Raw genomic sequence first — 15510 nt, forward strand, 5'->3', positions numbered from 1 at the left:
TACAGAAGGGGGGGGGGGATTCTCCACAGATAGTTTCATTCTAGCGTTTTTTTTATAGCACCCAAGTCCATAATGTCTGTGCGCCGTCACATTGAATGGGTTAAGTGACGACGCGTCTTTTTATGCATGATCAAATTAAGAGTGATACTTTGCATTGTGTGAATAGGTGTCCTCTTCAGATCAGCATCATCATATCTCAGTGTTATGTGCTGTAGTCAGAGCCGAGGGGGAGCCTACAGGAGGAGTGACAAAGGACTTACGTCTCAGAACGGGGTGGAGCTTCATACGGTTGTTGTGTTTTTTTTTGACGCGGTAGCGTTCAGTCTATCACGTCCTCTCCATCGCTCAGCACACCACCAAAAGCCGTCAACTAACCTGAGACTGACGATCTTTTGACAGGAGTAGACCTACAGGAATTTACGCGTTGCTATTTGTTGCGCAATCGTACCATTTCTTTGTCACATTTTAAACTTTTAAAAGTGGCCTACTCGTTCGCTATTTTTCTAGCACATTATTACCTTGATTTTAGCATCAGGGAATCCACTGCAACTTTTGAGAAAAGCAAGTGGTGCCTTTTGACGTTGTTATTTTAGCTGTTCCACATTGTGTTGGGTTGCAAGTTGCGCTTGGATTGCTGGTTCTATGGGATCTTGGAAGTTCGTATCAAGACCAGAACAACGAGGATGCCAAGAGGATACGCAGGGAGAATTGGTTGAAGACAACGTTCAGACGGACCTTTTGCATGAATAGGCTACCTGCAAGACACACCTCTATTGCCTAGCCTACTCAGATTAATTAGTGTTAGATAATGAATATCATATTGATTTTAGACTGAAACATAATTTTCATTACATGCTGTGAATTGAAGAAAACTATCAGAGAAGATTTTTTTATAGTCGAGTACCGTTATCGGTAACCAATAATTTACAATTGTCTGTACCAGATCGCGTTCAATTTTCAATGTGCCATCAGCCGGACAATATTGCTCCTTTATGTGATTGAAACATATACAATCTTCTCTTTTTGCCTCGCTGAAAAGCGCATATTGATTGTGTTGCGGCATCATGATGGAGGAACAAGCCCGGATAATGCAGGCGCTCAGCGGCGTGACTCTGGCTGGCCATTCGGTACAAGGAGGCATGGGACTACCGCCGCCCCACGGACACGAGGGGACCGATGGGGACGGAAGAAAACAAGATATTGGGGACATTCTTCATCAAATAATGACAATTACCGACCAAAGTCTGGATGAGGCGCAAGCAAAGTTGGTCCCTTTTAATTATTTTAATTTCGCGAATTAATAATTGTACACACAGTAGGCGAATTATTTAATTGTGGATTATTCTGTCGACAGAGGCTACAGTCATAGGCTATAGGCCTATGGCAACTTTTACAATTGTGACAGATTGTTCATTGGTAGCCTAATGTTCAATAAGGTTGCATAGGCATGTCGTCTCATGTGCCCTATCTGGCAAATTGTGTCTTTGACCAATTAAAATGTTAACATCATAACGACAAACGTACAGTGATAACTATGCAATTAAATTAATGTGAAGTTGGATACAATAGTGGAATATATGTATATATACCATAAATTCTACATGTGCCTTGAGGTCTATCAGTTTCAGTTATTTCCCCAATTTTAAAGGCACAAAACTGATATTGTAGCTAATGTTGTTACTAACAAGCATTTTTTTTTCTTTACTGACAAAGGAAACATGGATTGAACTGTCACAGGATGAAACCTGCGCTCTTCAGCGTTCTCTGCGAAATCAAAGAGAAAACAGGTGAGTACACACAAGCTGGAACTATTTAGGGAGTCATACCTACTAGTAAAAGGTTTTCATTGCAGTCCACTCTTGTTCTTTGCGCTCAAAAACATTATTTGATCATATAAAATATACAGCTACATTTCAGAAGAATAATCTGTTTGTCATTTAGCAGATGAGATTGAACACCGTTTGCACCAGTTTGACGGTGTTTCAGCTAGAGCAAGCGGATGACCTGTGTGCGTTGGTTGGTAATGAGTGTGTCAGCGTAAGGTGACGGCTAAACAGTACTGTATAATTCACTGAAGATAACATTATATTGGACGTAGTAGGCCTACTAGACTAAAGGGGGAAATTGAGGTTGATTAAGATGAGCCTATATGACGTTGCTTGCCAGCATTTTTTGCACCCGAAGAAAACATCACAAAATATTGCCATGGCAGTTGAAGAGAATATGTCACACTTTATGAAGAAACTGGCACATTTCTTGTAATTTTAATTTAACAGTGTGAGTAAACACTCCACTAAGGTTCATTAGATTGGAATGCATGTCTAATTAATTATGTCAAATCTGGATCACACTGTATGTGAAGTTGCTCGAAGAATTGTGACATATATTTTACATCTTCCTTGGTGATGATAGTAGTGTAGTTAAAAACAAGTATAATTCAATAGATTTTACATGGATACTTCAAGCTACAAAAGCACAAGTGTAACCTATTGTAATATATATTTATGAATGGGTGAGAGGACTATCGATGTCAAAGGTGTGTAATTGACATTTTTCTGTGATTTGAGAGGGGAGACGGTAAAAGACATATTGACACAAACATGAAAACATTTGAAAATGAGTAACCTTCATCCACTGAGGTAATATTAAAACTAGATGATCAGGAAGCATTAATGATGAAGTGCCATCATCACCAAATAACACCTGTGCTTGGCCAGCTGTGTAGCCATTGTGAGACATGTAGTTCAGAGTGACTTGAGGAAACATAACATTTAATGAACTTCTCAGGAGTGGGAGAGGGAGAGGGAGGGAGAGAGAGAGAGAGAGAGAGAGAGAGAGCGCACGCGCACAAGGGATGACAGCCTCTAGAAATTACTTCAAGCTATAACAAATACATAGGTAGTGTAAGGGCTCAAAGTGAGCATAGCTCCAGATAGAAAAATGGATGTACTGTTTGGCTTCATTGGACACAATAGATGGTTATGGGTTATTACTGGAATATTCATAGATCATTTTCATAACAATCTCACGTTAAGCCACAAAGTCTCAGCAAGTGATTGCAGTTTTAATAAATGTTCAGTGTAATTTTTTCAGTAGTGTAGGCCTATAGAGTTGTGATTTAAAGGTCTGTTATTTCTGTTATAATTGTAAAACTGTTATACTGGTTGGATTATACAGTATGGCAGCGTATTGATGTTTTATAAAATCTCTTACACTACAAATGATTTTGGACTGAACCAGTCACCGTATTTAGTTTGCAGATACTGGTTTAGGAAATACATTTTTGTTGTAAAAAAAAATCTCTATGGCTAATTAATTATGTTTCAAAAAGCTTAGCTATGACTTGCATAGGGCTATTGTTATTGGCATTATGCCACATTATGTTTTATTTTTTTTTACAAAGGTAAGAGCATTAGCAATGTGTTTTCCAAGTGCTGTTTTGGCAACTTGAAGTAAATGGGGAAATGTGCACTTTAAAGCCCAATAGGAGCCTCTTGTTATTTTATAAAATACTGCAAAAAAACAAAAAAAGGAAGGGTTGGGAATGAAATTCCACGTTGCGTTCGCTGGAAAACAATCAAGTGCATTCACTAGATCGCTTTTATTGCAGCTTTATTTTTCTCATATTCCTTTTTAGACGTTCATTGTAAATCACCTTTAGTGTTGAGCCGTGTGTTTCAGGGGGGTTTCACAAGAGCTTGGATTGTTAACAGGGATTGGTCTTTATTTTGACTGTGCTGGGGTTGGGTGCTTACATCTCTCAGAGGGATGCCGTGCTGAATATATCTGGTGTGTGTGTGTGTGTGTGTGTATATATATATATATACACACACATCTTTTGATTGTACTATAGCTGTGTGTGTTGTTACAAAGGATAGCATGGTCGAAGCGCAATGGTTATTAAATGTACAGTGTAAAACAATGCCTCTATATTTAGCTGGATAACATTTCTCGTGAACTAATATTTTCTGATGGACTAAACCCAGGAAATGAACGGAGAGTGCATTTTAATGTTTGTACATATTCATTTACGTAGGGAATTGTACATTATTCTCCGAATTTAGTTTAAGACAGTATCAGTCCAAAATATTGTTAGCTCCTATGCAGAGTAAGGGTCGACCTAAAATCCTCATTGGCCAAGTTAGAAACAGAAGGCTTCAAGGCTCAAATTATACATTTGATGTGAATTGTTTTTGTCAGCAAATATAACAAATGTTTAGGGACTGCAGCCGAGAAAGATAGAGGAGCCTTTAATTGTGTGTGTGTGTGTGTGTGTGTGTGTGTGTGTGTGTGTGTGTGTGTGTGTGTGTTTTGTATACGGATGACTAGTATCCAATTGGAAAAAGAGCAAAAGCTTGTGAACCTCGCTATGATCTAGCAAATAAAATGACAAGTACTTTTTGGTATTTACTGTACAAAATGCTAAAATGAGAATTATATTGGTTTCTTTATTTCGGCATTTTACACCATTTTACTACATTACTGGCCAGTGGCCACTGAAAGTATGGGTCAAAAGAGTACGTTGAAGCGTTGTGTATAAGCCTTGAGACAAATACTCTTAGTCAATGAGTCTTAGCGTCTTCTGCAGATTGTACCCTAAAGAAGGCATGCTGAAAGGGTTGGTTAGCTTTATCCGTTCAATTACAGGGAGTATATATAGTGTGAGACATTGTTTCTTTATTTTGATACAGTAATATGGAGTTATAAAAGCGAATTAAGCTAATTACGGTGCTAATTAAGTCATTAAGACCTGGGTCGGGAGCATAAACGATCATACGACAATTAACTAAATTGACCTTGTGACCCCTGAAATCTTTTGTCCAATATTTGTGGGTTTAGATATGTCTCAGAAACACAGGGAGTGGTTTGGAGTAAACAGATGTGTCTACTACTACTTAGTGGAATCATACCTTGATACGGACCTTGTCGTTTTCTCTTACTTTAGACTCTGGCAAAGAAGGGAGAGAGAGATGTTTGCTTGCTATGTGTTTCAAAATAAATCTGGATAGTTCTCTACAAATCCGAGCCCTGGGCATATTGGCTCTATCCTACATACATCCACTATGATGTGCTAATTACAGGAGTTTTTATCAAAGGAAAACGTAGTCTGTATAGTGAATATTTAATTACATTTTTCATACATAAGACCAGTGGTGTAAAGTAAAAATACGTCAAAATACTACTTAAGTATTTTTTTTGGGGGGGGTATATGTACTTTGCTTTACTATTTATATTTTACTTTCACTCCACTACATTCCTAAAGAAAATAATGTACATTTTATTTTTTTCCTGACTAAAAAGTACTCGTTACATTTCGAATGCTCATGCTGGACAGTAATATGTTCCAATTCACGCACCTATCAATATAATGCGCTGTCATCCCCATCGCCTTTGATCTGGCGGACTCACTAAACACAAGTAGTGAGTTTGTCGATGATGTCTGTGTCTTGGAATGTGCCCCCATCTGTCCGTAAATAAACTGAGGACTTGTCCCATCACTGTTCTCAAGTACATTTTAAACCAGATTCTTTCAGACTTTTACTCAAGTGGTATTTTACTGGGTGTCTTTCACTTTTACTTCTGTCATTTTCTATTAAGGTCTCATTACTTTTACTCAAGTAAGACAATGAAGTACTTTTTCCACCACTGCATAAGATAAGCGTTACGTTCAGAGTCAAGCATTATGAAACAGATAGCATTGTCCTAGCATTTGAGTATTTTTGTAACCCTCTACGTTACTCCGAGGACAAGGGAAACCAGCTTAGTAAGAAAGACATTTCACTTCAGTGGATCACAGATTCTGCTCTCAAAATTGCCAGAGCACATCAGAAATTTGCATTCTGCAAAACACACATCTTCATAATGTGCTCCATATACTTTCTTGCTTGGCTAAATCAATTGTGGGCTTAGATTGTAATAAAGCGAAGTGAGGGCAATTGAAATCATTAAGTTGATTTACCAGCCGGCCCAGATTGAAGAGGTAAGCATTTCTTAAGCCTGTGGGGGACATTCTGTCTCAGGGCAATCAAACAGTGAGCTAATGAGAGGAATAAATCTGTCGGGATTTTCATTAGATAAAGTGCCTGCCACAATAATAATAATAATAATAATAATAATAATGTATGAATAAAATATGAATAATGTATGAATAAACTTGATTGAAAGATGGCTTCTTCTCTCAGAATGTCAGACAACTAAATAGAACACATCTCAAAACAAGTCCTATTGATTTAATGAATAGAACTCAAATGAACTTAACTCCTCGTGTACAAAAGTAGTATTCCTCAAAATCAGCAATAGCATTTTTCTTGCTTATGGAGTTATCAGATTATGTTGCTGCCTAACAACAGGTACTTACGTTCTGCTGGTGTGCTTCCGCCCTCGCCATGGCTCATAGGCGGTTGTTAAGATGGCCTCATGAACCAGTGGTTTGGAAAATGGACTAGATTGTGAACATTGTCGGTGGAAATCCCTGATGTGATTTCTGATGCTCCTTGAAGCACAGCGTGAGCTGCTTCTCACAGTATATTGAATATACGTCCTTTATGAATACACTGCTTGTTTTTAGCATCAATGGACAGTGGCTTTAGCATCTAGTCATGCTACTAGGCAGGATTATTTTCTTACATTTCTATAAACTGCCTTACGTTTGTTTTAAGTAGTAGTGGTTTATTTATAACAGCTTATATCTTCCCTGTTTCTCTTGTTTCAACCTCATGTTCCTGCTTTACACTGAAGTACGCTGGGATTGCAAAGTATTTTTTTTTTTTTTGTGTTTCGAAAACAAAAGAATACAGTCGATTCGACTTCTTCTCCTCCCCTTCATCAATTTCCCTTTCTCTTTCCTTTGTCATAGCTGTGAGGGTTTTACTGCGGTTCAGACGTAAACGCGGCCTCTAATTGTTTTTCACACATAAGCTATGCTAATGAGGCTCCGTGGCGACTAGCGTAGCAATTAGCATTCTCCAACAATTTTTTAGCAGGTTAATTGCATAAATGTTCCCGACTGCACGTCTGACTTGTTAATTAGGCTTGACAGGGATGGTGGAATTGCGATCCGGAGGCGGTGGCAGCAGCTAGGAGTGACTGGCCGTCAAGTTAAAGAGCCACGATTGATTAGAGACGATGGTTAGGCCTGTACACTGTTGCCGGTACATGGACGTGGTAACAATATGTTCCCTGAGTTAAAGTACCAGCCTTAGGCTCACTGTGTTGTTAGTAGATCTGAAAAGGGGCTAACTTAGCAAGCAGGTCACTACATTGATCTACACCAGGGATGGGCAACTTTTGATTGGGGTGGGGGCCACAAAACATCCATACCCATGCATGCTGTCAGTGTCAGCCCTAGCCGTTTGGGGGCCCTTAAGATATACATTTTGTTGCGAGCAAAACATTTTAGTGGCTACCCTCTTGATAGAAAGGTTTTAGAATTCATTTCCTGCCATTGTACACATTTTGCTATGGGGTAGAGAGCAAAAATGTGCAGTTTACAGCTAATTTCCTGCAATTCTGCACATTTTGCCATAAGGTGGAGAGAAATGTTTGCAGTTTTTTAATATGATATGTGAGTGAGAGTGACTAACAAAATCAATGTGGGCCCCCCGGTCAGTAATTTGACCATGATTACTACAAGTTTAGATAGCTGGCAAGACTAACTTACCAATCATAATAATAATAATAATAGCTGACATGAGCTAATTGAGTGACAAGATATAAACTGCTGATGCACAACCACATTTCCAAATGTAACCTTTTTGTTTTCTATTCTAACTCTCAACATTAAGTTGAGACCCCGACTGAGTTGGCCAAAAAAATAAAACATTTTAAATATATTGATCCGCGGGCATACAAAAGGGGGGCCGTGGGCCGCATGCGGGCCACCAGTTGCCCATCCCTGATCTACACATTCTACCTCTGGCTTGGTTTCTTGATAAACCATACGACCTCTTAAAACCAAAGGTGCGTTTTTACGATATTATTCTTAAGTCGCTTATATGTCAGTAAAAAAAAAAAAACATCACACAATATGATAATGTGCATTTTTGTTATTGAGATGAAGAATTGTTTGAAAATGAAAACGTCCTTGTAAAAGCAAAGAAATCACATATTTATTAATTATTCCCAACAACAACAAAAAAAAACCCTGCAACACATAACAGTGATTTGGTCAACTTTGAGTCATTGGTTGGGGCACAAGGGTGTGGAAGTGAGACGAGGACCAATAGCGCTCCATCAACGTCGCAGCCTCTTAAAGCGGGCCGCCTGGCCTGATGTGTTTCTACAGCCGAGTGCTTGTGAGCAGCACAGTTCCCCAGTAAAAGAGAACCGGCTGATGAATTTGACATTGCCTCCCGACGCCTCTGCGCCCCTCCCTTCCTCCAGGTTAACCAAATTGTGCTCAAGTATTGCAGCATTACATTTTCATTTTCGAAAAGTAAATGTTCCGCCCGGCGCCGTTTTCAATATTTTACATCCCTCCCACGACACGCGTATATGCAATAAGTGCCGTTTGTGATGTCATCCATAATTTTGTCACCGGGGATAAAAGCTTCAGAGGGCACCCACCCGCCACCATCCTTAGCCCGTATATTTTATGATCGGGAATATGACATTAGCAAGGCTGTTGAACTTTTCTCCAGTCTGCAATGTGCACACAGAGCCATTTCCTCCTGTTATGATGTATTAAGGAATTATTTTATATTTTTCCCTATCTCTGCATGCTGCATCGTAACAAATACATAGATAACTCATTTTCTCCCTCCCTCTGTGGATAAGACCCATTTGTATCCAGACATTCTTATTTTATAACATTCATTTGGGTTACGCGTAAGCGTATTGTTTGCAAATCGTATTCATATGAATTGTAGGCCTACGTTTCTGATTTCAGAGGCCAACACTATCTACGCTGCGTCGTACAACAACATCCAACTTGTCAAACTACACTAGCCTTGTGTTTTCTTGTGTAGTTAAACACAGTCTTGGATATCCTTCATCTCAGACTTTGGTGGTTTTGAACACTTCATAGTGGGAACCAATGTTCTGTTACAACGGTTAAATGGGATATGAGGTAGGGTCCAAAGGAGCAACATTCTACAAAAGCTAATGCAATTTGCAGTGATGACAGGACAGGACAGGACAGGACAGCTCTAAACAGTGCTATTTATAGGCTTCTTGTATCGTAAGGTGAAGCTCTGCAACAACAACAAAAATCCCTGTGATGTTTATACACTGAATAGATACGTTTGATTTCATTCTCTTGCTGTTTGAAACATTGAAACTAAAGACAGCAAATACTTAGACAACTGCTAACATGCAACAGGTAGTTTTCTTCTTCTGTAGACTGTACTTGTAACAATGCCTTTGTGGTACGATGTTTTTTAAATTTTTTATTCTCATAGCTATTTGAGTTTTTTCTCTTGAGATGCTTCCTTCTCTCATTTGTCTGTGTCAACAAATTTAAATTGCAATAAATGAACTGCCATTGAGATGAATAAGGTGAAGTAAAAATAAAAGTTTCACTTGTTGTAAGAAATACATTTCTAAACAGGAAATCATACAGTAACAATTGAAGAATATAGGTTCTGTATATAATTGGCTGATAAACTTAGATTACAGTATGAGCCTGTAGAAAGAGCAAATAGGAAAACAATCATGCAATCAAGAAAGCTTTTATTTAGTTAAAAATGTAAATGTTGAGTTGTTACACGTAATATGACTCACATGTTGTGTTAATGGTTGTACATGAATAATTAAGCCTTTTGATTACGTTTTTCTGAAAAGAAAATCAGTTTTTAGTTTGTCCTTTTATTTTGGATGTATGAAACTGTCCGTGAAAAAAAATGGGAAGTGTTGTCTGTCCTGGTGCTCTGTCCCAATATTCTCCTGTACTTCTGTGAATTATCCTATCTTAAAGCTGCAGTATGTAACTTTCTGGGTGACCCCACCATATTCACTTAGAAATGTGTGTTTATAGATCTGTCATTCACATTGAAAGCAAGTCTAAGAAGCTGTAGGTTTGTTCTATGTGCTTTATTTCTATGCTTCCCGTTCTAAAGTTTCGTTTTTGCGTCTTTTACTTTCAGTTTTGTACACCAGCTTCAAACAGCTGAAAAGACATTTTTTGGGGGTTATTAAAATATTTTTCACAGTGGTTTAGATTGCACAATGATTCTCTACACTAGACTTGTTTTGTCACGTAAACTGAAATTAGGCGAACTATTCGAATTTTAACCAGGAAATGGCTGAGCAATTTCTACATAGTGCATCTTTAACAAGACTGTAGTCAATGTATGTGTCCCAAATGGCACCCTATTCCCTATATAGTGTACTACTTTTGACCAGGACCTGCTGGTCAAGTGTAGTGCACTATGTAGGGAATAGGTTGCCAATTGGGAGGCAGCCTATGTCCCCACATGATCCTTGTACAGTACATTTCACTGCTGAATTGGAGGGAAAAAAACGATAAAATAAAAAAATAAAAAAATATTTAAAAAACGCATCGCCATGCAAATTTAATCAGCGTTTTCTGCCGCTTTAATAAGACAAATAATTCTTATTGGCTGCCGGCTTGAGGTTTCTTATATTTAATTCATTATAACCACTGTGCTCTTGGAGTGCAGCGGGGCTCAGTACACTTCACTTCGCTTTGCTGCCTGCCAAGAGGCGAGGGGGAAAAACTTAAAAGGCCATGCAAAAGGCAGCAGATCTGAAGCCCTCAGAGAAAGTCAAAAAAAAGCTGGCGGCTCTTTGAAGAACTGCTGGAGGGATTTTAGTTTATTAGAAAATGTTTATAAGAGGCTTTTTACGCCTTGCCCTTAGAGAACAACCTAACCAATTCACTTACCGACTTATCGGGGAAGGAAGAAAGTTGGGGACAAATTAGTGAGCATGAATATTCTGATTGTGGAGAAACAAAAGGGAAATAATAAAAAATAAAAAAATAAACACATTTTAAAGGTTGATTGTAATTTTCAAAAGTGGATTGTTAAAATTAGCTTATTGTTACTCTCAATTCAAAGGTCTATACACTTAATGTGTGTGAATTGTGCGCTTCAATTCATCGTTTGCTCCCCTCTTTCACACTCTCTCACAGCGAGGTGAGTGTTAAAAGTCACACTGAATGTGACTGTATTATTGCTGTCTCTCCTCTGCCAATCCCTTGAAGTTTTTTTTTTTTTCCATACAAGAGCAATGGAAAGATGGCCACTTGCCAGTGTCTAGGTGCTGGCCAGTGTTATGATATGTTAACACTGGAAAAACGTCTGTTTACCTCCGTCCGAAAAACAAAATATGTGATTGAAAGAGAATCCCGGGGCTGAAGACATAAAGGAGATTTTATGGTTTAGTTTCTACGTGATGATGATTTGTTTCTGGTCTGAATAATAGGGTTCATTTCTTATTTCAATAAATGTTAAGACTTTGGGAATGGTTATTAGTAACCATTAGTAAGTTGTTACAAGCGTAATTACAGTGTAACTACACAGGAATAAGTGCAACATGATGTGTTAATATCTATAGCTTGATAACATGTGATATATCATAACCACTAAAAAGTTTCATTGTAATGTTGGTTGTATTGCTCTGAAAATATCAAACGTGTAATTCAAGCCGGAGTTATTTTACCTGATGCAAAGGTCAGCGCTATAGACATAGATAGATATAGGCCTAGACATTCCAATCACTTTTCATGATTGCATGTTATTGCATCTCTACTTTAATTGTAGTTTCGACAACAAATTCGGAGGGAAATGTAACATGACTTTGAGAGAATGCTGTTGTGTTGTGTTCCAAAAGACACGGGCCATCTCTCCACCTTGGAGTATGAGTGGAGACTGGAAACTTCCCTGGAGTGTTTTTTTGCTTCTCGGATAATTTCTGTCTTTCAAAATGATTGCTATATTCTAAGGAACCTAAGGAGTAAATAGTTTGAACGTTTGGAAAGAACAACTTAGCAGGTATAGTAAAAAAGACACAATTTTCTGGCTCATATTTTCCGCCAGACTTTATTTTGGTGCTACTGAGTAGTCAAGACAACCACTATGTGTACAGACGCCTCACACTCACAAATGTGAAACACTCTACACAGTTGCTGTCACAGTTTCCAAAACTACAAATAGACATTTCCAGCATATGAACCAATGATAATATAGTAGAACTAGCCTTTAACTATCCTATAGCACTGCATTCTGTATAAGAATAGAGCTAGCCTTTAACTATCCTATAACTTTAACTAGCCTTTAACTAGCCTATAGCACTACATTCTGTATAAGAATAGAGCTAGTGTTTAACAAGCCTTTAACTAGCCTATACCTAGCCTTTAACTATCCTTTAGCTAGCTTTTAACTAGCCTATAGCACTACATTCTGTATAAGAATAGAGCTAGCCTTTAACTAGCCTATAACTAGCCTTTAACTGTCCTTTAACTGTCCTTTAACTAGCCTTTAACTAGCCTATAGCACTACATTCTGTATAAGAATAGAGCTAGTCTTTAACAAGCCTTTAACTAGCCTATAACTAGCCTTTAACTATCCTTTAGCTAGCTTTTAACTAGCCTATAGCACTACATTATGTGTAAGAATAGAGCTAGCCTTTAACTATCCTATAACTAGCGTTTAAAGCCTTGAACTAGCCTATAGCACTACATTTTGTATAATAATAGAGCTAGCCTTTAACTAGCTTTTAACTAGCCTTTGACTATCCTATAACTAGCCTTTAACTAGCCCTTAACTGTCCTATAAGACAACCACTATGTGTACAGACGCCTCACACTCACAAATGTGAAACACTCTACACAGTTGCTGTCACAGTTTCCAAAACTACAAATAGACATTTCCAGCATATGAACCAATGATAATATAGTAGAACTAGCCTTTAACTATCCTATAGCACTGCATTCTGTATAAGAATAGAGCTAGCCTTTAACTATCCTATAACTCTAACTAGCCTTTAACTAGCCTATAGCACTACATTCTGTATAAGAATAGAGCTAGCCTTTAACTATCCTATAAATAGCCTTTAACTAGCCTATAGCAATACATTCTGTATAAGAATAGAGCTAGCCTTTAACTCTCCCATAACTAGCCTTTAACTTGCCTTTAACTATCCTTTAACTAGCATTTAACTAGCCTATAGCACTACATTCTGTATAAGAATAGAGCTAGCCCTCAAATAGCCTTTAACTAGCCTATAACACTACATTCTGTATTATAATAATACAGCTAGCCTTTAACTATCCTATAACTAGCCTTTAACTATACTTTAACTATCCTATAACTAGCCTATAGCACTACATTCTGTATAAGAATAGAGCTAGCCTTTAACTAGCCTTTAACTGTCCTTTAACTGTCCTTTAACTAGCCTTTAACTAGCCTATAGCACTACATTCTGTATAAGAATAGAGGTAGTCTTTAACAAGCCTTTAACTAGCCTATAACTAGCCTTTAACTGTCCTTTAACTGTCCTTTAACTAGCCTTTAACTAGCCTATAGCACTACATTCTGTATAAGAATAGAGCTAGTCTTTAACAAGCCTTTAACTAGCCTATAACTAGCCTTTAACTATCCTTTAGCTAGCTTTTAACTAGCCTATAGCACTACATTCTGTATAAGAATAGAGCTAGCCTTTAACTAGCCTTGAACTAGCCTTTAACTGTCCTTTAACTGTCCTTTAACTAGCCTTTAACTAGCCTATAGCACCACATTATGTGTAAGAATAGAGCTAGTCTTTAACAAGCCTTTAACTAGCCTATAGCACTACATTCTGTATAATAATAGAGCTAGCCTTTAACAAGCCTTTAACTAGCCTATAACTAGCCTTTAACTATCCTTTAGCTAGCTTTTAACTAGCCTATAGCACTACATTATGTGTAAGAATAGAGCTAGCCTTTAACTATCCTATAACTAGCGTTTAAAGCCTTGAACTAGCCGATAGCACTACATTTTGTATAATAATAGAGCTAGCCTTTAACTAGCTTTTAACTAGCCTTTGACTATCCTATAACTAGCCTTTAACTAGCCCTTAACTGTCCTATAACTAGCTTTTAACTAGCCTATAGCACTAGATTCTGTATAAGAATATAATTAGCCTTTAACTAGCCTTTAAGCCTTGTAGTGTAAGCGTTCAGACAATGAAAGGCAATTGCAATGTGCCGAAATAAGGGTAAAATCCCAAAACGATTCCATATTTCACTACATTCCACATTCTTCTATACACATATCCCAAATATTATGCTAAGGTTTAGCATAAGTAAGACATTTTTCCTAGTAGTGATTAAAATGTGCTCATCTAACTGACTTTTAAATCTTAGTGATTATGCAAGTGTCTTTTACGACGATTTAGGATAATTGTTTGTGAAATGTTTATGATTTTTGTGGATCAATTCTTGTTGCTGTAAAAAGGAAGCTAAAGAGGAAACATATGCAGTATCCTTTTCTGTCTTCTTCTCCCACAATGAAATGATGGTTGTCAGTGTCTGGGAGGTCTTGATTGGGAGCGTGTACATCTAATCAGATAGGATTCTCACACAGCACTTCTTCTTTTTCTAATCTCAATGTAACCACTTTTTTATTTTATTTTTTACAACCATCAAATAAAGGTGTTAAAATGTAACTACGTCATAGCTGTGATACTGCCATTATGGCCAAAAGAGGATGTTGTGACAAATCTGTTTAGGAACAAATCTTTTTCATGAAAAATAAGAATTCTTCAGCAGAGATTCGAGTTGAAAAAACTCCAATAAACTCGATTAAGTTTATTGTTTTGTTTTTCAAAAGCTGACTGTCCACCAAATGTGGAGAGGCTCGGACATGTGGATAAATAGCGAGTTGGACTGTTCTGGAAGTTAGTGGGAGCTGTAGGCCGTAAAATGCTATAACTTTCAACTGAGGTTATGGGGAATCTCGCTTTTCTCAACATAATTGCTGTGTCCAATTCTTTTTCTTCTACTGTACACTTCCTGTCATGACCAAAAAGTTACTCCAGTACACCGTTGTCAGCTGGTTGACAGTGGAGGGCTAGCTAGCGCATGGTACTGCAGACAACATGCTCTGTTTGACAGTGGAGGCCTAGCTAGCGCATGGTACTGCAGACAACATGCTCTGTTTGACAGTGGAAGCGGAAGCACCAGCGAGAGTTCAGCCCGAGAGACAAATCTCTCCCCACACACACACACACACACACACACACACACACACACACACACACACACACACACACACACACACACACACACACACACACACACAGGCAATTAAAAGTATCCTGGAAGGAGTGTAGATGTGACATTGTCTTGAATGACTTTAGATGGAGTATAGGTAGACACTGACAGAATTAAGGAAAGGAAGAGAAAGAGAAGTTCATCAGTAGAAAAGGATGAAAAGAGAGAGGAGTGATTCAATGAACATTGTTGGTGAAATGGATGGAGTAGAGAGGAGAGGAGGCATCCGTCTGTCAGTCTCTCCCACCCACCCGGTCTAGTCAGACTGCTGCACTCTCCCTGACGCTCGCAAGTCA

General features: G+C 38.1%; 1 protein-coding gene across 6 annotated transcripts in view; it reads left to right on the plus strand.

Annotated features, from left to right (window-relative positions):
• The window catches only part of LOC106571753 (pre-B-cell leukemia transcription factor 3), a 114956-nt gene continuing 99446 nt past the window's right edge, over nt 1-15510 (plus strand). For 3 of the 6 annotated variants that reach the window (XM_014145172.3, XM_014145207.3, XM_082956842.1), the window contains exons 1-2: nt 2-1264; nt 1714-1787. In XM_014145172.3, coding sequence (XP_014000647.1) covers nt 1065-1264; nt 1714-1787 — 274 coding nt within the window. In that variant the 5' untranslated portion in view covers nt 2-1064. Of the gene's footprint in view, nt 1265-1713; nt 1788-15510 lie in introns of all 6 variants that reach the window. The other 3 variants (XM_014145181.3, XM_014145197.3, XM_014145188.3) reach the window with 2 other exon arrangements.

Source organism: Salmo salar, chromosome 01 (genome assembly GCF_965601325.2).
Source record: "Salmo salar chromosome 01, fSalSal1, whole genome shotgun sequence".
NCBI classification, from domain to species: domain Eukaryota; kingdom Metazoa; phylum Chordata; class Actinopteri; order Salmoniformes; family Salmonidae; genus Salmo; species Salmo salar.